Source organism: Macaca mulatta, chromosome 10, assembly GCF_049350105.2.
Source record: "Macaca mulatta isolate MMU2019108-1 chromosome 10, T2T-MMU8v2.0, whole genome shotgun sequence".
NCBI lineage: Eukaryota > Metazoa > Chordata > Mammalia > Primates > Cercopithecidae > Macaca > Macaca mulatta.
In genome coordinates this window covers 65177373-65204312 of record NC_133415.1, presented here as the reverse complement: position 1 = coordinate 65204312, position 26940 = coordinate 65177373, and the positions used below count along the sequence as shown (strand labels likewise).

The 26940-nt window shown below is 45.6% G+C and overlaps 1 protein-coding gene and 1 long non-coding RNA gene across 2 annotated transcripts; one reads left to right on the top strand and one right to left on the bottom strand.

Moving 5' to 3' along the window:
- Positions 1-1435: 1435 nt before the first annotated feature.
- On the bottom strand, positions 1436-26940 carry SCP2D1-AS1 (SCP2D1 antisense RNA 1). Its single transcript, XR_013400144.1, has 3 exons — positions 26758-26940; positions 21780-21861; positions 1436-2199 (listed from the first exon to the last, which is right to left on the bottom strand). It is a non-coding gene; the product is annotated as an SCP2D1 antisense RNA 1 (long non-coding RNA).
- On the top strand, positions 5790-6542 carry SCP2D1 (SCP2 sterol binding domain containing 1). The gene is given in 1 exon segment (NM_001193890.2): positions 5790-6542. A coding segment is annotated over 1 exon segment (471 nt). The 5' UTR covers positions 5790-5878; the 3' UTR covers positions 6350-6542.

Genomic DNA, 26940 nt, shown 5'->3' with positions numbered 1-26940 from the left:
ATGGCAGGCATTACTGATACACCACCCATACCCTGCCCCCAACACAGTGGTGCCCACAGCCTGGCTCCCAGCTGGCTGCACTTGCCCCAGGGCTTTCTCTGGCCATTGACACCTGCCTTGTTCCCATCTCTGTATGCTGGAATTAATGTCCTGGGAGCAGTGGCTGATGGAGTGGGTGGATAAGTCCCAGCTCCTCTGTCCCTCATGGGAGTGGGGTTAACTTGTCTTACATGAGTTTCCTAGAGTTTTCCTGCAAGATTAAACTCCAGTGGCCCAGGGTAACTTCTTGAGTACACACCCTCTATTGGCTGGTTTCCCTTCTCCATCTCACTTCTGCATTCCCCCAACTTCATCTCACAAATAAACTACTTTGAATTCATATCTCAGGTTCTCTGTCTGGGGCGTACAAAAAAGATTCCAGGAAATGATGTAAGTTTCAGACAGGAGGCTGCTGGCTGTTGAGTGTGCAGAATGGGGATCCTGACATGCTACCTCACTGTCTTCTTCCCTAAGCAGTTATTATCATCTCTTCTCATAGTTGGATTTTTAAACTTGTGTGCATCTTCTCTTGCCCATGTTCTGAGTTTCTGGGAGCAGGGATCATGTGTCTGCCCTTCTCTGTATCCCATGCAGGCTCCAGCTCATTATGTTGGGCATGATTGGTACTTACCAACCCACAATTGAACCATCAATCCTGTGAGTATTTCTGGGACCCAGGCCAGACCCCAGCATTGTTAAAAATGTGGCTGGACTCAGCAGGGGCCAGGGAAGTGGGTGATGGTCCTACTGGAAACCAGATGGCCCACAGAACAAAGATTTTAGCCTTCAGAGGTGTTCATAAAAGTTGATTTCCCATCTTTGTCGACGCGCAGAAGGTGTGATGTCTTCTCCATGTGGAGATCCTGGTTTATGCCTCTGGTCTTTGGGTCTTTGACAGAGACGCTTTCAGGCCTTCCTCCAGGGACTCATGGTGACAGCCCCATGCTGCCAGGAAGCAGCCTTCCACCTGATGAGTGAAGAAGAAACCCCACCTCCTGCTTGTTCATGCTTCTCCACACACTGCAGATGGCTCCATGCTCAAGGCAACTGGGGGCTGTGGGCCACATGACGTTCAGATACTTAGTACTAAAATGTGCTATATTCAGGTGTGTGCATTGGTCCACTCTCAGCAAATGTACACTTAAGATTTGTGCATTGCTTTGTGTGTAAATTTTATATTAAAAACTAAACAAATATTGAACTGTAGTAAATGCTTTGCATGCTCAAGTGTTTGGGGTCTACTGATACCTTTAATTTACTTTGAAACAGAAAAATAAGATAAAAATAAGATGGAGAGCTTCAAACAAGTGCAATATAATGCAACGATAAGATATTGGTGAATATTTGAGTGTTCACTGTAGAAATCTTTCAACTTTGCAAAATGTGCCTAAAACTTTTGGAAAAATTGTATTCAATTAAAAAACCACAGAGTGAGTGCATGCTCATTACAAACAAAAGCAGAATACATAAAGTAAAAGGTGAAAGTCCTTTCCTTCTCCCCTCACTGCATCTGACAGCCAGGTGCAGGCACCTTGTCTGAGGCCCCAGGGCAAGGGTAAACTTGGTAACATAGATTTGTTCCCATGCAGGGGATGGGGCTGGGTGACACTTCTTAATCCCCTTCCCCCATTCTGTTAGACCCATCTGCCATCCCGACACCTGTGAGTGAATACAACTGCCCAGGTGCTGGGTTGGCAGGTGGGAGATGGATCTGTAAACTTTCAGAAAGAAAGCCCCCAGGCACATTTTGTTGCCAATGAGGAGGCTGGCAAAAGGGGAAATGACCTTTGATTATTGAAATGTAATGACACCAAAGCTCTCTAAAATGATGGGGTTTCTCCTTGTGGCCTTCCAAGGAGCAAGGGAAGAGGCTGTGGGTACCTGTGGTGGGCATTTGTCGCTGTGTAACACCCTTTTCTTTCCTGTTACCCCAACTCCAATTCTGTCCAAGGGATGGGGAGCCCTGCCCAGGGGTGTGAATCTTGATGGGCATGTGATTCAGTCCTTGCCAATGAGACCAGTGGAGGCCTTGGTACCTTTTCTTTCTGGTAAGCGATAGGTCCAAGGAGAGGCCTTTTTTTGTCCCTTTGGCTTAGGATGCTGTCTTGTGAGGATGTGATGGAAGGAGCCATGGCAGCCCAGCAGATGTGAAGTGACAAGCTGGGGACCAAAGGCAACACACTGAGGACGGTAGAATGCAAGAGTGGACACAGCACAGAGATCTTGGCTGACCTCTCCAAGACACTGAAAAACCCAATATTCAGACCATGGAGGGCTTGTTATAACTCTGATTGCTGGCATGATGGTTCACTTTATGTGTCAACTTGACTGGGCCATGGGATCCCCAGACCAGGGGTAAAACATTATTTCAGAGAGTGTCCATGGAAGTATTTCTAGAAAGAGGGGACCACATTTGAATTGGTGAACTGAGTAAGGCAGATGGCCCTCCCCAATGTGGGAGGCATCATCCCATCTACTGAGGGTCTTCATAGGATAAAAAGTCAGGGAAGGTGGAACTCACCCTCTCTACAGGCCTGATAGGTGGATTTTCTCCTGCCTTTGGACATCTGGGCTCCTGGTCTTCAGGACTTACACCAACCCCCATCGTCCTCCAGTCCAGGCCTTCGGACCTGGAATGAATTACACCCCCTGGCTGTGTCCCTCGTTTGCATGTGGGACTTCTTGACCTCCAAAACCATGTGACCCAGTTCCTATAATAACTCCTTTTATCTCTCTCTCTCTCTATGTCATATTGGTTCTTTTTTCTTTGGAGAATCCTGATGAATACAGCAGGGTCCCATCCCCAGAGTTTTTGATTCAGCAGATCTGGTGTGGGGCCTGAGAATGTGCATTTCCAAAGAATCCCTAGGTGGAGTTGATGCCACAGGCTTGGGGACCCCACTCTGGGACCACTGAATTGAACCATCATTAATTTTTATGGTAGTGGTTGTTACTTGAAGCTAAAAGCAGCCTACTTAATAAAATGGCTTTGCAATTTTTTATTTTTAAATTTTAATTTATTTGTATTTTTTAGGGAACAGATCTCTATGCCTCTCACATTCCTTTAAAGCATTTGAAGAATTCAGAAACGAAAAGCTACAAATCTGCCAGGACCAGATTCTTGGGTCTGAATGGCAACCAAAGGGGAAAGAATCTCAACAAGGCAGAGGAAGATTGTGTCCACTTAGAGGCGGCGTGTTTTCAAGACGCCCATGGCGTGGCAGTCAAGGTAGGAGAAGCAGCCTGCCACGGTGCAGATAACAAGGCAGCGGTACCTGTTGAGAATTTAAATAATAAAACTGACTAGACATTGTGTCTACTTTTATGATTTCTATTGGCGGACAATTCTAAACAATGTCATTGGGGAAGTGCTCCCTCGAGTCCTGGTGTGTTTTGGATTCTTATGTATGAGCTGTGGAACTGCGTTCCCCTCTGACACACTGTGGCAGGAGAATGAAAGCCCCATTGGGGACCTGCCTGAGTAATTTAGAGGGGACAACGCTGTCCTTGAGGAAAATGAGATATGGGCAGTGGTGGGGCTCAGTTCTCTGTTGGCTGCTTATAGTGAACTTGCTAGGGAACTCTTGCCCTCCTCATTTTAAAATCGCTGTGCTGATGTTGTCCATACCTGGTGACCTCATGGCAAGAACATGGTTTTGGAAGACAGGGCTTTGTTTAACTGCTCGACATTGATAACACCAGCTCATCCATCTTTGCAAATGTACTTTGAAGCCTTTTTCATTCTTCTGCATAATTCCCAGAAAGGACAAAGTTTCCAGCAACTCCATATAATGGAACTTTGCTTACACGTAAGAGCAGTTTGGTGTAGGAAAGATACAGGCTCCAACTTGATGAAGCTCCCTATGGCCAAATCTGAGACAATTTAGCAAGAAAATAAACAATGATAATAATAGATGATGACCCGCAGAATAAACAAATACCCACAAATTCATGCTGAGATAAATAAATGATTGAACAAATAAAGAAACGGGAGAGAAGAGGGTGCTTTCCCTTAGAGCAGAATTCCAGTTATTAAACCTCAAGGGAGTAAGAAACATAGAAAACGACTGCTAGGCCTACATCACACTGATTGCTGCAGGGGTGGGCCATGGATGGATGCGACAGAAGTGGGCCAGAGGATGATGCAAAACAGGCCATTTGCAAGGTCTCGAGGCTCCTCCCCCAAAGATGTTAATCACAAAGGGAAAAACAGCAACTCCGCAGTACAGAAGCCTGAAGGAGCCGCTTTAGCCAAGTGATCAAGGACGACATCGACAGAAATGGGACGTAACATCATGAACCTCTGCTATGGCACGGTGGGAAAAGCACAGGTCACCTTTGTGGTATTCTTGTCCCAAAGGCATAACCTCCACCTAACCAGGAGAAAGCATCAGGCAGTCTTCAAAGAAGGGACATTTTGGAGAATAACTGGCCAGTATTCAAGTGTCAAGGTAACGATGGACAAAGACCGAAGAGCCGTCCCAGACTGCGAGGCACTAGGGAGACCTGAAACCAGATGGATATGGCCTCATATGGTCTGTAGATTATTTAGTAGTCATGAACCAATGTGAATTTCTCAGATTAGATCACTGTATTGTGGTTATAGAAGATGTTAGTTTTTGGGAAAGCTGGGAGCAGGTTAAACAGGTACTATTTTTGCAAACTTTTTATAAGGCTGAAATTATTTCAGAATAAAAGGTAAAGAAATAAACAGGTGGACTTTGGAGTCATTCTGCCTCTCTTCAAATCTGGCTACACTACTTGCTAACTGTATGACATTGGGCAAGTTACTTCATTTCTCTCCTCAGTTTCCTTATTTGTAAAATGGGGATAAAAAGAATACCTATCTGGGAGGCCGAGGCAGGTGGATCACTTTAGCCCAGGAGTTTGAGACCAACCTGGGCAACATGGTGAAACCCCATTTCTACAAAAAGTACAAAAATTAGCAAGGTGTGGTGGCACTTGCCTGTATTCCCAGCTACTTGGGAGACTGAGGTGGGAGGATCAAATGAACCCAGGAGGCGGAGGCTGCAGTGAGCAGAGATCGCACCACTGTCATGCAGCCTGGGTGACCGAGCGAGACCTTGTCTCAAAAAAAACAAAAGTTACCTATCATAGGGGGTTGTAATGAGAGTTAAATGTGCAGTACTTAGAACTCTGCACCTTGGCCCAGCGTAAGGGCTATACTATTATGTGTAATTATCAGAGGAGACTGGCAGCATCTTCTGATCTTAGGGACATTTACTCTCTCTGTGTGTGTCTCACTGTGCTTCTGGAAAGTTTCTGATGCAGGCCCCTGGGCTGATTCCTTCTCCAATTGATTACTCTGGCCTAAAAGCATTTCCCTTTCTACCAGCAGCCAGATAAAGCCAAATTCAGTGTCAGGATCTGTAGTATTACCTTAACTTAAGTATTACCCACTTAATGGGACTTAAGTATTACCCACTTTTAGAGGAATAAGAATAACTTCTGTCTCACTTAGGGTTTCACCGAGGAGATGTCTGCATTGGAAAGACAGAGTTCATGTCACCAAAGAAGCTTCTGGGGCCAGTTTCCCTTATCCCCATTGCAGCGGGCAGACCTTTTGGGCTTGCAGGACCAACATCCCTGATTGGTTTGGGAGGGGGGTGTGTGTGTGGATCTGCCTCACAATGGCCTGTCTGAGCCCTTATCTGATGTCACACGTTAGCATTTGTTTGGCCAATAAGATGCTAGCACACACACCAGCTTCAGTCTCCACTTGGCCTTACCTTTGACGTCACAATCTGACCTGTGGGTATTAATCTGGTCACAGCTGCTCATGGACCAGATGGCAAGGTCCGGGGACTAGCACAGGAAGATGTGGAAGAGAAGTGGCCATCAACCCAAGATCAAAGCAGAGGATGGACCTCTGGCTGGCCAATTCGAGGTTCTGGGTTCAGTTCCAGAACCTGCCATGCCACATCCTCTAGAGCTGTCAGAACTCGAGAGCTTCTCGGTGTTTGAGGACATTAGGCTTCACATCAGGGAAGTGGGAGCTCAATTGGTCAAGAAAGTCAATGCCATCTTTCAGCTGGACATCACCAAAGATGGGAAGATCATTCTGCAGTGGACCATTGATCTGAAGAATGGTTCTGGGGACATGTATCCGGGACCTGCCAGGCTCCCAGCAGACACTGTCTTTACAATCCCGGAGCCCGTCTTTATGGAGCTGGTTTTGGGCAAAATGAACCCACAGAAGGCTTTCCTTGCTGGCAAGTTCAAAGTGAGTGGCAAGGTTCTGCTTAGCCAGAAGCTGGAAAGGGTTTTCAAAGACTGGGCTAAATTTTAAGCATGCAAAAATACCAAGGAAGAACTTCTCTTCGATGATAATGTCGAGTGGAAATCATGCTTAATCTGAAGATTAAAGTAAAAAGTATCCAATATTTTTACTCAAATTCTTCCTATTCAAGTTTAATTGATTTTCCTGCAGATGGGTAAATTTTCAGGGAGGGTTCTGAAGCAGTAAAAAGTGTTGCAGTGCATCAATTAGAATCTTTGTCTTTTTCTTTCTTTCTTTCTTTTTTTTTTTTTTTTTTTTTTTTTTTTAGCTTCATTTATGCTCTTTATGCTCCATTTATGCCAGGGTGAGAGCCACATGTAGAGAGATGGGTGATTATGATCATTGGAATTAAATACTCCAATGATGGTGTTCTTGAGACATTTTCCCCTTTTTTAAAAAAAGTTTAATGTTTTGGAGAAAGAAGTGATAACCATCATTGCGCAGGTGTGCATTCCGCATGGTAACTTGATTCCATGAGGAAAGTTTACTATGAGATTGTGGGGAGCTAAGCAAATTGGGCACCCCAGGTCTGTGGGTGGAACCCAGGCAACAGAGGGGATGGTGCTCTTGGTGTATTATAACTTCTGATGGTTTCAATTCCAGGATACTTGAAGGGCTTGGGAGGTGTTCTAGGCCAGTGGTTCTTAACTGGAGCATGCATCAGAATCGCCTGGAAGGTTGGTTAAAGTCTGGATTGATGGGCTCCATCTCAGAGCTTCTACTCAGGAGATCTGGGCTGGAGAGAATGCACATTTCTAACAAGTTCCCAGGTGACGCTGATGGCACCACCCTTAGAGAATTCCAGCTCTGCTTCACTTCATGCCAAAGCCCTCAGTATTGACTCTAACTATTCTATTCTAGGCCAATGAGATGGTGCCATTAGTTAAAGGATCTCCCAGAGCCAGATTCCACAGCCCTGTGTGAGCCATCTCTAAAGTATCCATGCTGTCAGGAGCTTGTGTGTTGAACATTTTACAAAATCAGAGGGCAGCCTGGGAGATTTCCCCTCCGGAAGCTCCCTTCACATGTTGTCTGGGAGAACAGAATGAAGTCCGATGCAGCTGATGCAACTCCTTGTGGGTGAGCGTGTGTGTGTTCTTGGCTCACATGTGGTTTGTGTGTACTTTTAACTTGTGGGCTAAATATACACAGCGCGGACACGCCGAAACCTAGAGGAATGTTTCATCACAACTGCCATGCTCAAACACCTGCACAGTGTGGACGCTCTGAAACCTGGGCGGCAGTTTCATCACAACTGCCGTGCTCAAATACATGCCTACCGAATGATCCCGCCATTCTGTTCTTGGGTATCTTGTCAAGAGATAAGAAAGCATATGTAAATGTATAAAATAAACACTCGCATGCATGTGACTGTTCATGGCAGCTGTGTTGGGAGTAGTCCTAAACTGGAAACAAGCCACATGTTCATCAACAGGTGAATGGGTGGACAAATGGTGCGGTGTCATACCATGGAATATTACTTAACCACGAAAAGGAAGAAATGATTGGCGTACACACAAACAACAATGTCGATAAATGACAAAATAATTATGCTGAGTGAAAGAAGCCAGAGAAGACTGAGCACATACCATACGATTCGATTTATATTAAATACTGGAAAATGTAAACTGTAGTGACAGAAAAAAAAAAAAAAGATTAGTGGTTGCCAAGAAACAAGAGCATGGGGAAATGGGGAAGGATTATGACAAATGTCATGAGGAAACTTGGGGGTAGTGGGTATATTCATTATCTTAATTGTGGTGATGTTTTCCCAGGTCAAAGCATCATCTTGTGCACTGCATATAAACACATGCAGTTTATTATGTGTCATATAAGCTAATTGCGTTGTTTTTAAGAACCTGCCACCCTCCCTTAGAAATAAGGCTTTTGTGTGGCTGTGTTCCTGAAGAGGAAGGATCCTCAACTCTCCCCTTCTCTCAGCAAGATGAGCCCTCTCACCTCGTCTTGGTTTAGTGTTCAGCTCCTGACTGATTTGGATAGTTCTGCAGAGGCCTTCCTCCATTTCATATTAGACAAAGGCAGAGTGAGAACTTGTTGCTTACCAAATATCATCCTCTCTGTGGGAAAGGAAGAGACCATTTGTCCTGAGAGTGCTTTACTCCAGGGTTAGACATTGCTAAGGGGATGGGCATGGACCTAGTGCACATCCTGGCTTCTTCTCTCACGTGCGTCATTAAAGGGGTGATCTGCATCTTGTTCCTGTCAGTGCCCCCAGCCTGTGAATGTCTCAGAGGCTTCCAGTGGATTCTGAGCTCTGTTGTGAGCACTCAGCTCCACTGGCCCAGGCCACTCCCATTCAACCATGTTTGAGTGTCAGACATGGAGCCGGCAGGTGTTTGGGGTGCCATTGTGCCACATTCCTTTTCTCTTCTTCTTTAGTTTTTTGTGACAAAGTCTCGCTGTTGTGCCCCAGGCTGGAGTGCAATGGCGTGACCTCTGCTAACTGCAACCTCCACCTCCCAGGTTCAAGCAATTCTCCTGCCTCAGCCTCCCTAGTAACTGGGATTACAGGCGCCTGCCACCAAACCCAGCTCATTTTTGTATTTTTAGTAGAGACGCGATTTCACCATGTTGGCCAAGCTGGTCTTGAACTCCTGACCTCAGGTGATCCGCCCGCCTCAGCTTCCCAAAGTACTGGGATTACAGGCTTGAGCCGTCATGCCCGGCCGTGCCACATTACTTTTTAAGAGAAATGGCTCACCTAAGCCCCTACTACCTGGGATACTTGCTCATACCATGTGTTAATCGTAGCCTCTGCTGTTTGGTCCTGAGATAGAGGTCGCTTAGAGGCAGGAGAGTGGGCAGAGGGGTCATGCAGGCTCATGCCTGGGCTGGCATCTGACCTAGGACCTATTCTGACTTGGGACAAAAAAAGTGACCTGAACTAACTCAATTCCTTCCTCAAGAATTTGGAACTGGGAAAGTGAGAGCCTGAGCTACAAGCAAGCAGTGAGAATGGAATCGGAGAGGCTGGGATGCAGGGGGTGAGGAAGGGCTGTGGGGAAGGGCAGCCATGGGGCAGGGGCTGGAGAGATGGAGGTGCAGGAGCCTGGAGTAGGGAGAGAAAGGTGGTCAACAAGTGAGGAGTGGAAAGCCCAGGCCTCAGAAACGTGACCGCAAACCTCTTTCAATCTCAAGAAAACGCTCGATGCTGGATGCCACGGGAAGCTGCTGGAAGGACTCTGATTCTGGAATCAGAAGCGGAAGTTTGAGCCCAGCATCACCATTTTACACCTGTCTGACCACAGGTGGGTACTGAACCGCCTCTTGCCCAAGCTTCTTCATCTTTAAATGGGACCAGGAGCCCTCTTGACAGTGGATTGCTGGGGAGCCCTCACTCGGGCAGCCCGACAGAGCTCCTGGCTGGAAGTCGGCTTCCCATGCATGTGAGTCTCTTCTCCACTGGCTGAGAGGAAGGGGCAGGCACTTAGACTGGCTCCCCACCGCCTCTGGGGACTTTCCTGCTTTTTCTCCTCTACTCGACCGGTGCCCTGGAAGGTCACATGTGTCTCAAAACACACATCTGTGTTTTGTTTGGTCTATACAAGGTGGACCAACACAGTGTTAGTAAAGTTTGAATTAGGACAATGTATATAAAAAATTGGATTTCTGTATTCTCTTTAAAAATTGGGTCATCTGGATACACTGAAACTGTATTCCTGCCAGGCAACAGCTGCGGGTGTGGAGCGAGTGGGTTCTCCAGATAGACCCAGGCCCCACTCCTTCCCGCTTGGCCTCCCTGGCTCTGAGGCTGAGAGTTGGTGGCTGCAATTTCCTTGGGCTGGGCCAGTCTTGCAGGGCCCCTGTGGGTATTTGGGCTCATGACCATGGCTTCCTACCATACATGGTCTTACTCTTCGCCTGTCAGTGTTCTATGGCTGTGTAACAGATTACCACACATTAAGCGGCTTGAAACAACACCCATTCATTAACTCGCAGCTTCTGGAAGCCAGAATTCCAGGTAGTCTGGGCTGTAGTCTCAGCTCCCATGGCTGACCTCAAGGTGTTGGCCACTCTGGGCTCTTCTCTGGGGGCTTGAGGGGAGAATCTTCTCCAAGCTCATTCAGGTTGTAGCAGAATTCACCTTCCTGTGGTGATAGGACTGTTTGCTATCAGCCCAGAATGCTCTCAGCAACTTGAGACTGGCCACATGGCTCCTCCATCCGCAAAGCCAGCAACGGTGTGTTGAGCCTTTCTCAGGCTTTGAATCTCTTTGAATTCTTCTGTCTTCATCTTCTGCCTCTTCATGAAAGGACTCATGTGATTATACTGGGCCACTCAGATAATTCATGGTAAGCTCCCTATTTTAACGTGAATGAATTAATAACCTTAATTATGTCTGCAAAATTCCTTCTGCCATGTAAGGTAATGCTGTGGAGTGAATGTGTCACCCCAGATTCATATGCCAAAGCCTTGAACCCCAATGTGATGGTATTTGGAGGTGGCGCCTTTGGGAAGTAATTTGGGTTAGATGAAGTCACAAAAGTGATTCCCCCATGACAAGATTAGCGTCTGTATTAGTCTGTTGTCACATTGCTATATGAAACACCTGAGACTGGGTAATTTATAAAGAAAGAGGTTTAATTGGCTCATGGTTCTGCAGGCTGTCTAGGAAGCATGATGCTGGCATCTGCTCCGCTTCTGAGGAGGTCTCAGGAAACTTACAATCATGGCAGAAGGTAAAGGGGGAGTAGCACTTCACATGGCCAAAGAAGGAGCAAGACTTGGGCAGGGGAGGTTTTACACACTTAAAACAACCAGATCTTGTGAGATCCCCATCAAAAGAACAGCACCAAGGGGATGGCGCTAAGCCATTCATGAAGGAGCCACTCCCATGACCCAATCACCTCCCACCTGTCCCCACCTCCAACACTGGGGATTCCAGTTTGACATGAGATTTGGTGAGGACACAGAACCAAACCATATCAGTGTTTTTATAAGAGGAAGAGACCAGAGCGCTCGTTCTCTCTCTCTCCTCTCTCTCTCCATCCCCTGTCCGCTTTCTTACTCTCTCTGCCATATGAGGATGTAGCAAGTAGGTGGCCATCTGTACGCCAGGAAGAGGGCCTTCACCAGACTGGCACCCTGATCTTGGACTTGCCAGCTTCCTATGATGAGAAATAAGTCTGTTGTTTAAGCCGCCTGTCTATGATACTTTGTGATAGAGCCCACACTAAGACAAATAATGTATTCATGGGTGTGACATCTCATCCTAGCCACAGTCCTGAAGACTGAGGTGTAGGATTTTCTTGGAGGCCACAATCCTACCAACTCCCCCGCCTCCACCATCTACATTCCATGCGTGTCCTCAAGGTCGTCCTCCAGGAAACTGCCTTGATTGAGCTGTTGTCTTTCTCTCCCACAATTTGTGTTCTGCCTTTGTATGGGTGTGGTTTTTTTCCCAGCTCTGTGTTCTGCCTTTGTATGGGTGTGGTTCTATTTGGGCCACACAAATGCCCTGGCTTGTCTAAGACATTCCCAGTTTGCCCTGCAGTCTTGATGCTCAGTTAGTGGAATCTCCTTCTTCAGAAGAGGCGCAGTTTGGATGACAGGTGACATGGCTCCCTCTGACCTCTCAAGACCTGTGAGTCTTGAGGGCAGAGATCAGTCAGGACCCTTGCCTGTTGCCTGCTTTCACTTTACTTCGTTCTCTCAATCCCTGGCACCTACACTAGATTCTCAAAATATTTGTTGAATGAATAGACAAAAGCCTGAAATTAGAAAAAATGCACGTGGAAAAAAAATCAAAATAATAGAAAAGGGTATACAGAGAAAAATCAGTTCTTTATACTTCTCCTGACTGCTTTCCCCAATTTTCTTCCCCAAAGACACATACAGCTACCAGCTTCTTGTGTTTTCTTGCAGATATGTGCACACAAGCATCACTGTACATGTTGTACATGCCCTACCTCCCTTTGTGGTTTTTTATCTTTTCACAGGGATGGAAGCCAACCCCAGATGTGATTCTCCACCTTGTGATTTGAACATAGATCTCTCCTTCAAGTAATGCCCTCCTGAAGAGTAAGAGGTTGACTTGACTTGCCCAACTGAAACTTTTCTCACATTTGGCCATGCTCTGTAGGAAAAATCTCACAAGGGGCAACTTTACAATTGAAGGATGCAACATGAACCCCTCTTCCTTGGAGGCAGGATTTATTTTTCCTCATTGTGTGAGCAAGCAGTCCTGCCAGTCTTCAGTATTCCAGGAGCCAGGAGCTAAGCTGGGATACTGACGGGACAGGAGAAGGTGCGGGTTGGAGTGCCTGAGCCCATCACTTCTTCTGACTCTCCTGTCCTTGCAGGCTTCTATCTGCCCATGGCCCGGCAGAGAGTGTTATGATGTGAGGGGCCCCAGACCGTGACAGGCATGAGGTTCTTTCCCTCTGGGACACTAAGAGTTGTCTGATCTGGGACAGAGTCCTAGCTCTAAATTGGGACTCAACAGAGAGAACTACAAAATTAGTTCTTTCTGCCACCATCAGAAATTGGGATAGGAGAGTGGAAGGCTCACAGTGGGGTCCTAGGTCTCCTAACAAGAATCTTCAGTTTATCTACAACCAGGAATATTCCATTCATTGCTTGAAGGAGACAGAAAACCTACTCTGATGAAGGATTTGTATCACTTTTCTGTTAGAGGTTAAGGAAACTCTTTTCTGGGAAACTGTCACCCCCCGACCCCCCACCGGTTTTATGTAGGTGTTAATAAAACCCATAAAACCGACACTTACCTGTCTTTCTGTTTCTCTGCCAAAGGGTGGGAGGAGGGAAATCAGGCCCAGGTGATGACCATGGACACCTGGTGCTGAAGTGAAGGGCTCCTTCCAGGGACAGCTCGGAGGTGAGAGTGTGTCAGCTTATATGCTGGACATCCCTGGAAAGTAGCCCTTCATTCTCTGTTTGCAACCTGCTTCACACCTTCCAAGGGACCTGCATCGCTCAGTCAGTGGGTGGTACATGGGAAGCTCTCACTGAGCACAAGACCTGGGCACTGTAAGAACCTAATGCCATCTAGAATTGAAATGTTATCATTTCATTGGTTGAACAGTTCATTCATTTAGCTGTTGATTGTGCATCTTCTATGTGCCAGGCTCTGTGCTAAGCATTGGGATGCAATGGTGAATGGAGCCCTTTCCCTCCACCCAAGAAGATGACCACTGGAAGATAATCCTGACAGCAGGAATCTGAGGTTCAGAGATTAAAGGCACGTCTAGGCAAGGCTACTAGAAGGGGTTACTGGCAGAGGTTGGGCTAAAAGAGCTCTCCCAGAGATCCCACCTCTTTTGTCTCTGAACAGGGTTTGATGCACACTGTGCCCTAGGAAGGATGGAGCAAATGGCTCACGGCCCCTGTGGGAGTCTCAGTGAGGTGAGCCTGGCTGCATGGAGACGAGACTGAGATTCTGGATCCTAGGGCAACTCTTAGGGACCTCACGATTTTGCAGGTGATTTTTTCCATTCTCCAAACAAGAAACAGGGAAGTAGGACTGTCTCAGCTCCCATGGGTGGATCTGTTCACGTGTGTTTTGGCACAAGAACCAGGACAGCACCACCAAAGATGGCAAGGTTTTTATTCAGGTTTTAAGTTAGGGAAGATCTTGGATTTTTAGTCATGAATTGCTAGTTTCATCTGTTCACTGACTGACTGAGCAATTAATCTATTTGTCTAAAAAATATTTTTTGAGCACTGATGATGTTTTAGGAGTGAATTACTTTTGGCAGGGCTGATAGTAAGCTGGGATATATGAAGCCAGGATTGGTTCTGATTGGTCAAACACCATTCCGGTTTTTCAGTGACCCATTCTGATGGATTTTTTTCCTTTGCCATATGGTTATGAAACATTTTGGAAATCACTCCTGGTTTGAGGAGCTGGTGGCAAGCAAGCTGAGGTTTCTCTTCTCCTGCAGCTTGTCTTTCCAGATGAGGGTTGTGGGTGGGTTGTGGGGAAACAAGCCATAGACAGCAAACAAATAACCAGAGAAGACACTTGAGAAAGGAAAAGAATGTGGCTAAAGGGACCTGGGTGGCCAGGGAAGGCCTCTCTGAGAAGGGGCTTCCTGAACCTCACGCTCCAGTGGCAGGCCCTGGGGCAAATATGCAACTGCCAGCTGTGGATTTGTGAGGTGATTCCAGGAAATACCCCTTGGAGAGTGGGGCAGTGGGACAGGGAGGGAAAGAAAGGTGATACAGGGCATATTATTGAGCACGTCATTTTTGAGGGGCTCAACCCCACAGAGCAGTTCAGGGAGACAGGGCAGAACACCACTCAGTGTTATCCAGCCCAAGGAAAGAGGGAGTTGCAGAGTTTTTAAACTAAATCCCATCAGTGTTTGGTTGAGTGCTTGTGATGGTAAATACTGAGTGTCAACTTGATTGGATTGAGGGATACAAAGTATTAATCCTGTAAATTCCTGGACACATACACTCTCCCAAGACTAAACCAGGAAGAAGTGGAATCCCTGAATAGACTAATAATAGGCTCTGAAATTGAGGCAATCATTAATAGCCTACTGCAAAAAAAGTCCAGGACCAGACGGATTCACAGCTGAATTCTACCAGAGGTACAAGGAGGAGCTGGTACCATTCCTTCTGAAACTATTCCAATCAATAGAAAAAGAGGGAATCCTCCCTAACTCATTTTATGAGGCCAACATCATCCTGATACCAAAACCTGGCAGAGACACAACAACAAAAAAGAGAATTTTAGATCAATATTCCTGATGAACATCAATGCAAAAATCCTCAATAAAATACTGGCAAACTGAATCCAGCAGCAAATCAAAAAGCTTATCCACCATGATAAAGTGGGCTTCATCCCTGGGATGCAAGGCTGGTTCAACATACGCAAATCAATAAACATAATCCAGCATATAAACAGAACCAAAGACAAAATGCACATGATTATCTCAATAGATGCAGAAAAGGCCTTTGACAAAATTCAACAGCCCTTCATGCTAAAAACTCTCAATAAATTTGGTATTGATGGAACATATCTCAAAATAATAAGAGCTATTTATGACAAACCCACAGCCAATATCATACTGAATGGGCAAAAACTGGAAGCATTCCCTTTGAAAACTTATGCAGCCAACAGACACATGAAAAGGCACAAGACAGGGATGCCCTCTCTCACCACTCCTATTTAACATAGTGTTGGAAGTTCTGGCCAGGGCAATCAGGCAGAAGAAAGAAATAAAAGGTATTCAGTTAGGAAAAGAGGAAGTCAAATTGTCCCTGTTTGCAGATGACATGATTGTATATTCAGAAAACCCCATCATCTCAGCCCAAAATCTCCTGAAGCTGATAAGCAGCTTCAGCAAAGTCTCAGGATATAAAATCAATGTGCAAAAATCACAAGCATTCTTATACACCAATAACAGACAGAGAGACAAACAATGAGTGAACTCCCATTCACAATTGCTTCAAAGAGTATAAAATACCTAGGAATCCAATTTACAAGGGATGTGAAGGACCTCTTCAAAGGACCTTTGTGAGAACTACAAACCACTGCTCAATGAAATAAAAGAGGACACAAACAAATGGAAGAACATTCCATGCTCATGGATAGGAAGAATCAATAACGTGAAAATGGTCATACTGCCCAAGGTAATTTATAGATTCAACACTATCCCCATTAAACTACCAATGACTTTCTTCACAGAACTGGAAAAAACTACTTTAAAGTTCATATGGAACCAAAAAAGAACCCGCATTGCCAAGACAATCCTAAGCAAAAAGAACAAAGCTGGAGGCATCACACTACCTGACTTCAAACTATACTACAAGGCTACAGTAGCCAAAACAGCATGATACTGGTACCAAAACAGAGATATAGACCAATGGAACAGAACAGAGCCCTCAGAAATAATATCACAGATCTACAACCATCTGATCTTTGACAAACCTGACAAAAACAAGAAATGGGGAAAGGATTCCCTATTTAATAAATGGTGCTGGGGAAACTGGCTAGCCACAAGTAGAAAGCTGAAACTGGATCCCTTCCTTATACCTTATACAAAAATTAATTCAAGGTGGATTAGAGACTCAAATGTTAGATCTAAAACCATAAAAACCATAGAAGGAAACCTAAGCAATACCACTCAGGACATAGGCATGGGCAAGGACTTCATGTCTAAAACACCAAAAGCAATGGCACCAAAAGCCAAAATTGACAAATGGGATCTAATTAAACTAAAGAGCTTCTGCACACCAAAAGAAACTACCATCAGAGTGAACAGGCAACCTACAGAATGGTAGAAAATTTTTGCAATCTACTCATCTGACAAAGGGCTAATATTCAGAACCTACAAAGAACTCAAACAAATTTACAAGAAAAAAACAACCCCATCCAAAAGTGGTCAAAGGATATGAACAGACACTTCTCAAAAGAAGACATTTATGCAGCCAACAGACACGTGAAAAAATGCTCAGCATCACTGGCCATCAGAGTAATGCAAATCAAAACCACAATGAGATACCATCTAACACCAGTTAGAATGGCGATCATTAAAAAGTCAGGAAACAACAGGTGCTGGAGAGGATGTGGGGAAATAGGAACACTTTTACACTGATGGTGAGACTGTAAGCTAGTTCAACCATCATGGAAGACAGTGTGGCAATTCCTTGAGGACCTAGAACTAGAAATACCACTTGACCCAGCCATCCCATTACTGGGTATATACCCAAAGGATTATAAATCATGCTGCTATAAAGACACATGAACATGTATGTTTATTGTGACACTATTCACAATAGCAAAGACTTGGAACCAACCCAAATGTCCATCAATGACAGAATGGATTAAGAAAATGTGGCACATATACACCATGGAATACTATGCAACCATATAAAAGGATGAGTTCATGTCATTTGTAGGCACATGGATGCAGCTGGAAACCATCATTCTCAGCAAACTATCGCAAGAACAGAAAACCAAACACCGAATGTTCTCACTCATAGGTGGGAACTGAACAATGAGAACACTTGGACACAGGAAGGGGAACATCACACACCGGGGCCTGTTGTAGGGTGGGGGGAGAGGGGAGGGATAGCATGAGGAGATATACCTAATGTAAATGACAAGTTAATGGGTGCAGCACACCAACATGGCACATGTATACATATGTAACAAACCTGCACGTTGTGCACATGCACCCTAGAACTTAAAGTATATATACAAAAAAATTAATCCTGGGTGTATCTGTGAGGGTGTTGCTAAAAGAGATTAACATTTGAGTCAGTGGGCTGGGGAAGGCAGATCCACTCTTAATCTGGTGAGCAAAATCTAATCAGCTTCCAGCAAATATAAAGGAGACAGAAAAACATGAAAAGGCAAGATGGGCCTAGCCTCCCAGCCTACATCTTTCTCCCGTGTTGGATGCTTCCTGCCCTCAAACATCTTACTCCAAGTTCTTCAGTTTTGGGACTCGGACTGGCTCTCCTTGCTTTGCAGCTTGTGGGACCTTGTAATCATGTAAGTTAATACTTAGTAAACTCCTAAAAATATATATAGTTTTGTCCCTCTAAGAGAACTCTCACAAATACAGGGCTGCTCCTGGGACAGGGGTTTTTGGTTCCCTGGCTTCTTTGGTCTGCCTCTCATGCAAGCAGAGTGGGGTCTGGGCATTTGAGAGAAAGCTCTCCAGCAGTTGGAAGTCAGGTGCAGCAGACTCTGTTGATGAGGTCCAGAGAAGGATCAGAGCACGTGCTGAGTACTGGCGATCTCCAGCAGCGCTTGCATTTGAAGGGGCACCAGGACACGGCAGTTAGAACTCGAACTCTGGAAGTAGACTGCTTGGGGCTGGATCTTGCCCCATTGGGCAAGTTGCTTTTATTTACTTTATTGTTTTATTAATTTTCATTTTATTTTGAGATGGAGTCTTGTTCTGTCACCCAGGCTGGAATGCAGTGGCACGATCTTGACTCACTGCCACCTCCACCTCCCGGGTTCAAGCGATTCTCTTGCCTCAGCCTTCTAAAGAACTACAGGTGTGCACCACCACACCCAGCTAATTTTTGTATTTTTAGTAGACACTGGGTTTTGCCATGTTGGCCAGGGTGGTCCCGAACTCCTGACCTCAGGTGAGCCACCCACCTCGCCTCCCAAAGTGCTGGGATTACAGGTGTGAGACACCGCACCTGGCCTATTTACTTATTTTTAAATGCATTTTTTAAATTGAAGAATAACATACATAGGAATAAGTCTACACATTCTAAGTGTGCAGCTCACAAACTTTCCCAGATGGAACACACCCGTGTAACCAACACAACATCTGGTTCTTGAAATAGGGTGTGACTGGCGCCCCAGGAATCCTCACTCACACGCCGTTCTAGTTACTATTGCCTCCAGGATAACCACTATTTTGACTCTAACGCCATAGACTTTAGTTTTGCCTACTTTTGTGCTTTATATAAATGGGACCGTGCAGTGCACACTCCGCTGTGTCTGGAGCCTTCCACTCAGAATTCAGTGTCTGAGATTCATCCACACTGTTGTGCACAGTTACTGTTCATTTGTTTTATTGCTGAGCAGTGTTCCATTGTATTTGATTGTTTCCAGTTTAGGGTGATTTTAAATAGTGTTGCTGTGAGCCCTCTTGTATACCTGTGGGAACGGAAGTCTCATTTTGTCACTTAATATTAGTTAGTGTCTTATCCAAGTTTGCAGTGGCAGCTACAGTGTGGTGTCTTGCACACAGCTGGTGCTTTATAAATGTTTGTGGCTGAATCAAGAGACAGGGCAAGTCCAGAGGTAGATAAACAACCCTTGCTGGGATTTGGCGTCTGGGTCACTGGTTCACCTGCTCCATGATTCTGGACTTTGGGCCCCACTTGCTGGGTTTCAGAGGGAAGCTGACAGCCACAGGGCAGAGGAGACAAAAACGAAGTCTCCCAGGTGTGCCGTTAACAAGCACAGCGCTTAACCATGTCGGGAACTATCCCCAAATGACAGCTGAGAATCCTCACTGATTTTTCTTTGAAGGAAAAAAAAAAAAAATTCTTCCAGACCTGTAGCTAGGCTAATCACAAGAAACATCTGTGACCTCCTAAAAATATCTGCTTGGTACCATTTTGTAGAGCATAATATTTATACAGCCCAGCAGTGTAATTAAATTGATGTTTAGTTAACTCTTGGAAACAGCTGAAGGCTCCCAAAGCCCAGGATGAGATCTGGAACGGGCTGGAAAGGGGCCCTGGGAGGTGTTCCCGCAGGCTCTTGGTGGGGTATCCTGGAGTGGCCACAGAGATGGGGGGGCATGAGAAACTGAGGAACATGCTGTGTTGAGGGACTGCGTGGCTTACTCAGGGGCAGTTGGATTATAGTTGTTTCTATGTTTCTGTCCAGCAGCCTCTGGAACATCATTTCCTGCTGAGGAAAGGTTTTCCCTTAAAGGACTAATCAGAAAGTGCCCTGTCTCAAAGCGCCTTTGCTGTTGTTTTGTAGCCTGAGGAGATGAAGTGGGACAAAGGTGAGTTTTTCTGCAGGATTTCATGCTTGTTCCTGGAGAACTGCTCGTATTGGTGGGGATCTCAGCTGGCAGGGAGTAGAGCCCGTGCTTTCTTTTTCTCCTCATCAATAAAGAAAGGAGCAAAGCTGAAGCAAGTTTTTTCTTTTTTGGAAAAAAAAAATTCAACTTTTATTTTAGATTCAGATGTGCAGGTTTGTTACCTGGGCATATTGCGTGATGCTGAGGCTGTGGATGACTGATCCCGTCCCCAGGTACTAAGCATAGTTTTTAGGCAAAGGGACTCCATAGCTTTTCAGCTGGGCAAGTTTCTCACTGGAGCCCCCGAGGCCTGCAAAGCAGGACTGGAGCCTACTGTGGGCAGGGCCTGGTGTGGGGTCTCCTCTGAAGTCTTGAGATGACAGAAAAACATCAGACCTTTATAGGGGTGCCTCCAGAGTGCAGTTATGGGTGGGATTCAGAAGGGTCTTTGGGGAGCTTGAGAAGTCTGGAGTTGGGAAGGCAGTCCAGGGACAGTACCTCCTGCTTTGGCCATCCCCTTTTTGTGGAATTCTGCTCTTTGCATGAGGAAAAGGGAAAACACATTGATGTTTTGAGCCCATAAGCATTCCTTTATTCGTTCATTCTGTGGTAATTACCAAGCAACTACTACCTAATGTACCTTCTTGGCCCTGTGCTGAGAGTAAGGGATGAAAGACTGAGCAAAATGGACACCTCCTGACATGGTTTGGCTGTGTCCCCACCCAAATCTCATCTTGAATTGTAGTTCCCATAATCCCCACATGTGGTGGGAGGGACCTTGTGAGAGGTAACCGAATCATGGGAATGGGTTCCCCATGCTATCTTCATGATAGTGAGTAAGTTCTTGTGAGATCTGATGGTTTTATAAGGGGCTTCCCCCTTCACTTGGCTCTCATTCTTCTCCTTCATGCTGCCATGTGAAGAAAGACATGTTTGCTGTCCCTTCTGCCATTGTTTTGTTTCCTGAGGGCTTGCTAGCCCTGCGGAACTGTGAGTCAATTCAACCTCTTTCCTTTTTAAACTACTGAGTCCCAGGTAGTTCTGGGTTCTAGCAGCGTGAGAATGGATTAATACACCTCCCATCCTCAGGGAACTCCCAGTGTAGTGCCTAGCTACACACACAGTGAGGGCTCAGGAGGGAAAGCTGAGGGACTCTTCATAGACTTGTAGGGGCTTAGGACAGACTTCCTGAGGAACAAGATCAGAGGAATGAGTGAGAGGTCCCTGAGATAGGGCAGAGATGAGACCATTCCAGGCAGAGGAAACAGCATGTGCAAGTGCCCTGTGGCTCACAGAGCATGATGAATTCCAGGAACAGAACAAGACCAGTGAAGATGGAGAAAGGGGGTCAGTGGCAGAAGGCTGGAGACTGGGGCCAGGCTTTGTAGACTGAAGCCAGAACTCTGGTGGTCATCCTTACATGTTCTGAGACCTGGAACCACCTGCTATGGGGTGGACTCCATGCTGGCCCTATTTTATTCTGGAAAAGAAGGTTGGGTGGAAAATGGCTGGAGTTGCCAGAAAGATTTAGGGTTTCTCCCCATCTTGAAATGTGTAACCCCAGACTCCTCCAAACCCTGATGGTGAACATCAAGATGGAGGTGGCTCTATGACATCAATGAAGGGACAGTGAACAAGGACCTAGAAACAAACCCTGATCCATGGAATTGAGGGCTTCATCTCAGTGTCTGTCCAAGCCACAGCCTAATAGGTCCTTAAACAGACTCAAAGGGAGAAACGGCCCAGGGAAGAAGGAAAGCCACCATTTGCATTTCCCAGTGGTGCCACTTTTTATTCCAAGTCTAAAGTTATCCCAAGGCCACACATATGTGGATAGGGGATGGTGTGCTTGGGTGGGCTTGTGGTGTTGTGCCATGGGAAGTGGTTTGGAGGATAAGAGAATGTGGTGCCCAGATCCGCAATGCCATCCTTGCCTCTCCAAAGGTTCTTGGGGTACCCCTCCACAATGGAGGGATGAGTCCAGATGGTCTCTGTTTCCCTTGGATATTTATAATCCTAAAAACAGATCAGTATTTAAAAGTTAACGAAGAAAAGGAAAGTTAGCTCAGTGACAACAATAAAAGGCATTCAGGGCTTAACATGTATTATCTTATTTCTTGTCACTACTACTTCTGAAATTAGCTCTATTTCCATGGGGAGGGTGAAAACCTGCTGAGGTTTTGGCCTTAGAAAGGTGGTGGTGCTTCCCCCTACTTCCAACCCATGTAATTAAAAACTTAAAAAGTAAAACTATGCTAAACCATAAATCAAGTGCAAGATAGATGAATCAAGTTCTGGGTGTTTCTCCACAATGACTAGTTTGATGTGTATTTTTCAACATTATTATACACAACTGTGGTTATTTTTATGTAAATTCGAATTATGTGATTCTGAAATAGTTTAATATAAAATAAAAATAAAGTCTCACTTTACAACCCAAATATGAAATAGAATACCAAGAGATTAAAGAGAGTTGGGAATCTCATAATTTCAAAGGCATTAAGATAGACTGGTCTGTGAGCTTTGCTGAAACTTGTCCAAGATGGGGCTGTTCTCAGCTGGTAAAAGGGAAACCCACCATGCTTTGTGTTGTTACTATGGAAAGGTTGGCCTGGACTTAATTGAGCTGGGATTTACATGAGGTATTCAGGAAGGTATGTCTCTAATAAATATAACTGCCATATAGCAAATTATGTTGGAAAAAAATCCCTTGGTGCCTTTGAATTATGTGTGGACACAGTAGGTACTTTCTCTGCCTCCTGGGTCACTTAGGGGAAGAGAAGTTAAGTGACTTGCATAACAGCACAAGGTCATGGAGCTGAGGTTTGGAAATGGGTCTGCTTGGTTCCAGGTGTCTTGTTGAGAGAGATTTAGTGTTCCTGCCCTCCTCTTTAAATTACTTTAAAAAAAAAAAAAGAAAAAAAAAATCAAAGAGCTAGACAGGGCTTTGAAACTCATTTAATCCAGGGCATGCATTTTTTTTTTTTTTTTTTGAGACGGAGTCTCGCTCTGTCACCCAGGCTGGAGTGCAGTGGCCGGATCTCAGCTCACTGCAAGCTCCGCCTCCCGGGTTTACGCCATTCTCCGGCCTCAGCCTCCTGAGTAGCTGGGACTACAGGCGCCCGCCACCTTGCCCGGCTAGTTTTTTGTATTTCTTAATAGAGACGGGGTTTCACCGTGTTAGCCAGGATGGTCTCGATCTCCTGACCTCGTGATCCGCCCGTCTCGGCCTCCCAAAGTGCTGGGATTACAGGCTTGAGCCACCGCGCCCGGCCCAGGGCATGCATTTTAGAGATGAATGAACTGAAATCCAGAGAAGAAAAACTGAATGACGCAAAGCCATGGTTGCTGTGCTTTGGTTGGCTTCACCAGTTTTCCAGGGAAGCTCTTGAAAGAGGCCTGAGCTCTACTTCAAGCTGGTTCTTAGCCTCACTGTGTGGTCACCAGGAGACGACTTGCTCTCTCTTGGTTCAAGCCCTGCCTCTCAGGGAAGCAGGTGGGTTGGATGAGGTGTCCTCTCACATTCCTTCAAGCTTGAAAGCTCTCTATGTCTGATTCCAGCCTCTTCTCATTGATTACTTCCCATTGTCTCTTGGGGATAAAATTGGGGTGGTGGTAAGGGGAGGCCCCATAAGAAATGGGGTGGAATAAATGAACCAAGAATGTAGAGGCAATAATTTTTCCAAAGAAAATTTAGTAAAAAGAAAATAAAATTTCTTTCCTTTTTATTTTAAAGAGCCGGTATCAGAGTTCAAGATGACTGACCAGTGTACGATGAATTTCCATTTTTCTTTATTACAAAGAATCATTCAGAGATGCTCTCCCATTTTCATACCCACACAACACATAAAGCTCAATACACACTTGCACACACATGCACATCAAACATGCCCTGGGAATGAAGCATCACAATGAGCTGAATGAATGAGTTGTTCAAGGCAGACAGCCCTGGGCAGGACTTGGTTATAGCTTTGGTGGGAGTCTCTTTGGAGAAGTCCATTTGGTGGGGTGCATAGGCACAGAACCTTGAAAAACTTTCTGAGATGTCACTGACCAGTTTGGCCGGTATCTAAAATTGTCTCCTGTTTATATTTTCTTCATCTTGAATAACTCTGTGACATATGATTAGTTATAAGGTTTCTCATATCTCCCAATATTTTCTCTGAAGTTGGATTCCAATGTCTTTTTTGAGTGGCAGTGTCCAAATTACTTACAGCCACAAAAACACTGAGTCACAAGCTATCTCAAAACTCTGCAACTTAACTGATTTATGCTCATGGACCTGCGGTGTGACTGAGAATCTGCTAATTCAGGCTGTCTGGGCCCTGCCCCTCCAGTCTCCTATCTCCTTTCCCTCCCTGCTATGGTTTGAGTGTATCCCCCAAATTTCATGTGTTGGATACTCAATCCCCAATGTGGCAGTATTGAGAGGTGGGGCCTTTAAGAGGTGATTGGGGCTCTTCTCTTTACAAATAGATGAGCTCATTCATGGGTTGATGAATTAATGAATTGATGGGTTATTGTAGAAGTGGAACTGGTGGCTTTAAAAGCAGAGGAAGAGAGGCCTGAGCCAGCATGCTCAGCTCCCTCACCACGTAATGTCCTGTACGGTATCGAGACTCTTCAGAGAGTCCCCACTGGCAAGAAGGATTTCACCAGACGTGACCCCTGACTTCCCAGCCTCCAGAACTGTAAGACATAAATTTCACTTCTTATAAATTACCCTGTTTCAGATATTCTGTTATAAGCAACAGAAAATGAACTGAGACACTCCCCTTCAGACCAGTGGCATGGTCCAGGCACATTTTCCCCATGGTGATGGCAGAGGGGAAACACATCATTGGGCTAACATCCCACAGGCCAGAGCAAGTGACATGGCCAAACTCAGAAGTAGGAAATATGGCATTAAAGTGCACGTCAGAAGTGAAGGAAGACAGTGGAAATGTGAAGAAAGTCATCGTGGTCAATATCCTCTGTGAAAAACTTATCAGTTGTGGTGGTTTTAAACATTTGCAAATTCTTTGTTACTCCTCCCATCAAGAGGTGGGATCCAGGTCCCCTCCTTCTGAGCTGGGGTGGGCCATTTTGGCCGCCTCGATGAACACAATGTGGCAGAAGTGACACTGCATGACTTTCTAGGCTTCTGCTGGTTTCTTGCAGACTTCTGCCCCTTGTGAGAAGTTCTGATTCCCCGAGGTCCCCATGTGGGGAGACCAGACAGAGATGCTCGGGGATGCCTGGACTCCCAGCGAGGAATCTCTGGAGAGGGCCACAGACACTGCATGTCTCTGGAAACACATGTGAGTCCCTGAGCAAGAACTGCCCAGTGGAACCCAGTTAACCCCCAGATCCATGAGCAAATCATTGTTCCGGTTTTATGCCACTGTTTTGGGGTGCCTCATTATGCAATATTAGATAACTGGAAAATCAAGGCTACAATTTCTAGCAAGGAATTGTGCATAGGGGTGAACTCCAGCTCCCCTGTTTGCCACCCGGTTGTAACCTTGGATAAGTGCTCTGATGTCCCTGAATCTCAGCTTTTTCATCTGTAAAAATGGGGATCGTGTTCCTTGCCTCCTATGATTACTGCCAGATTAAACACCTAGCACAGGCCCTGGATGGAGGCAGGTGTTCAGTCAGTATTGATGGAGTAAATAACTGCTTACTGCTCAGTGGGGCTCATAGGGTGAATTCTGGCTGGGTAGAGCTTGCAGGCCACAAAATGGGCAGATGGAATGACTGAAATAGTGCTGTGGTTCAGCCCAGGCTACAAATTATGACCGTTAGAGGCTATTGAGTGTGTGTGAGTATGTGTGTGTGCACGCTTTCAAATCTTCCTTTAATAAGGAAGTGGAGACCTTTTGCTTTTTTTTTTTTTTTTTGAGATGGAGTCTCTCTCTGTTGCCCAAGCTGGAGTGCAGTGGCGCCATCTTGGCTCACTGCCACTTCCGCCTCCCAGGTTCAAGCATTTCTCCTGCCTCAGCCTCCCGAGTTGGGATTATAGGCAAAAATTACAAGCCTGGGTAATTTTTGTATTTTGAGTGGAGATGGCCAGGCTGGTCTCGAGCTCCTGGCCTCAGGTGATCCACCTGCCTTGGCCTCCCAAAGTGCTGGAATTACAGGTATGAGCCACCACGCCTAGCCCCTTTTGCAGTCTTGATGGATGTGTGTGAAACCCATTTCCTGGAGCTCTCAGGGGAACACGTTTTTATGTGCGGATCCCTATTTCATGAAGTTGCAGGGACATAGAATATATAATTTGTTTGGGGCATTGCTTTGAGCAGGCTGATGAAAGTGGAAGCTAAAAAATTAATGTAGTCTCCTACTTCAGATCCTGTAGCCAGCCTGTTCGGGTTTCTTCCCCATCTCTGCAACCCAAACGGAAGGATCTTCCTTTTTTTGCCTCATATGATCCACAGGAAAGATCTTCCTTTTAACAAACTTCTTGACAGCACCCATACTGCAGAAGGTGCATGCATCCTGTGTTCATTTTGATGAAGTTTCGTAAACTACAGGCACCCGTATTTTCATAAACCAACTTCCAGATCCAGAAACAGAATCCCTTCCAGCACCCCAGATGTCCCTTCTCCCCTTTCTCATGAATACTTAGTCCCCGAACCCAGGGAAACCACAATTCGACTTAAAAATAACACCCTTTAGTTTCCCCAGTTTTTGCTCTTCCTGTAAACAAAATCATGCACTCTGATTTTGTGTCGGGATTCTTCAGCTCCACACTGTCTCTGTAACACTCATGCATTTCTTGCACATATTTTGGCTCATTCATCTTCTTAGTTGTATCATATTTTATTTTATGACTATGCCATAATTTATTTATCTGTTCTTCTGTTGATGGGTAGTTTCCAGATTTGTGTCCCATCTTCCTATCTCCCCAGCATGAGGCTTATCTCTTACCTCCCCAGCATGTGGCTTAAATACCTGGAACATTTGCTTGGAACATGAAGGAAGGAAGGCAGATTCTTTATAAATTCAAATCCATCTTGTCCGGTTGCCCACATTGTGCTGAATGTCCTCACTGGCTGCTCCAGCCTCCCACCCACATGGCTAGACTTCAAGGAGTGGAGGGTGAGAACCCTC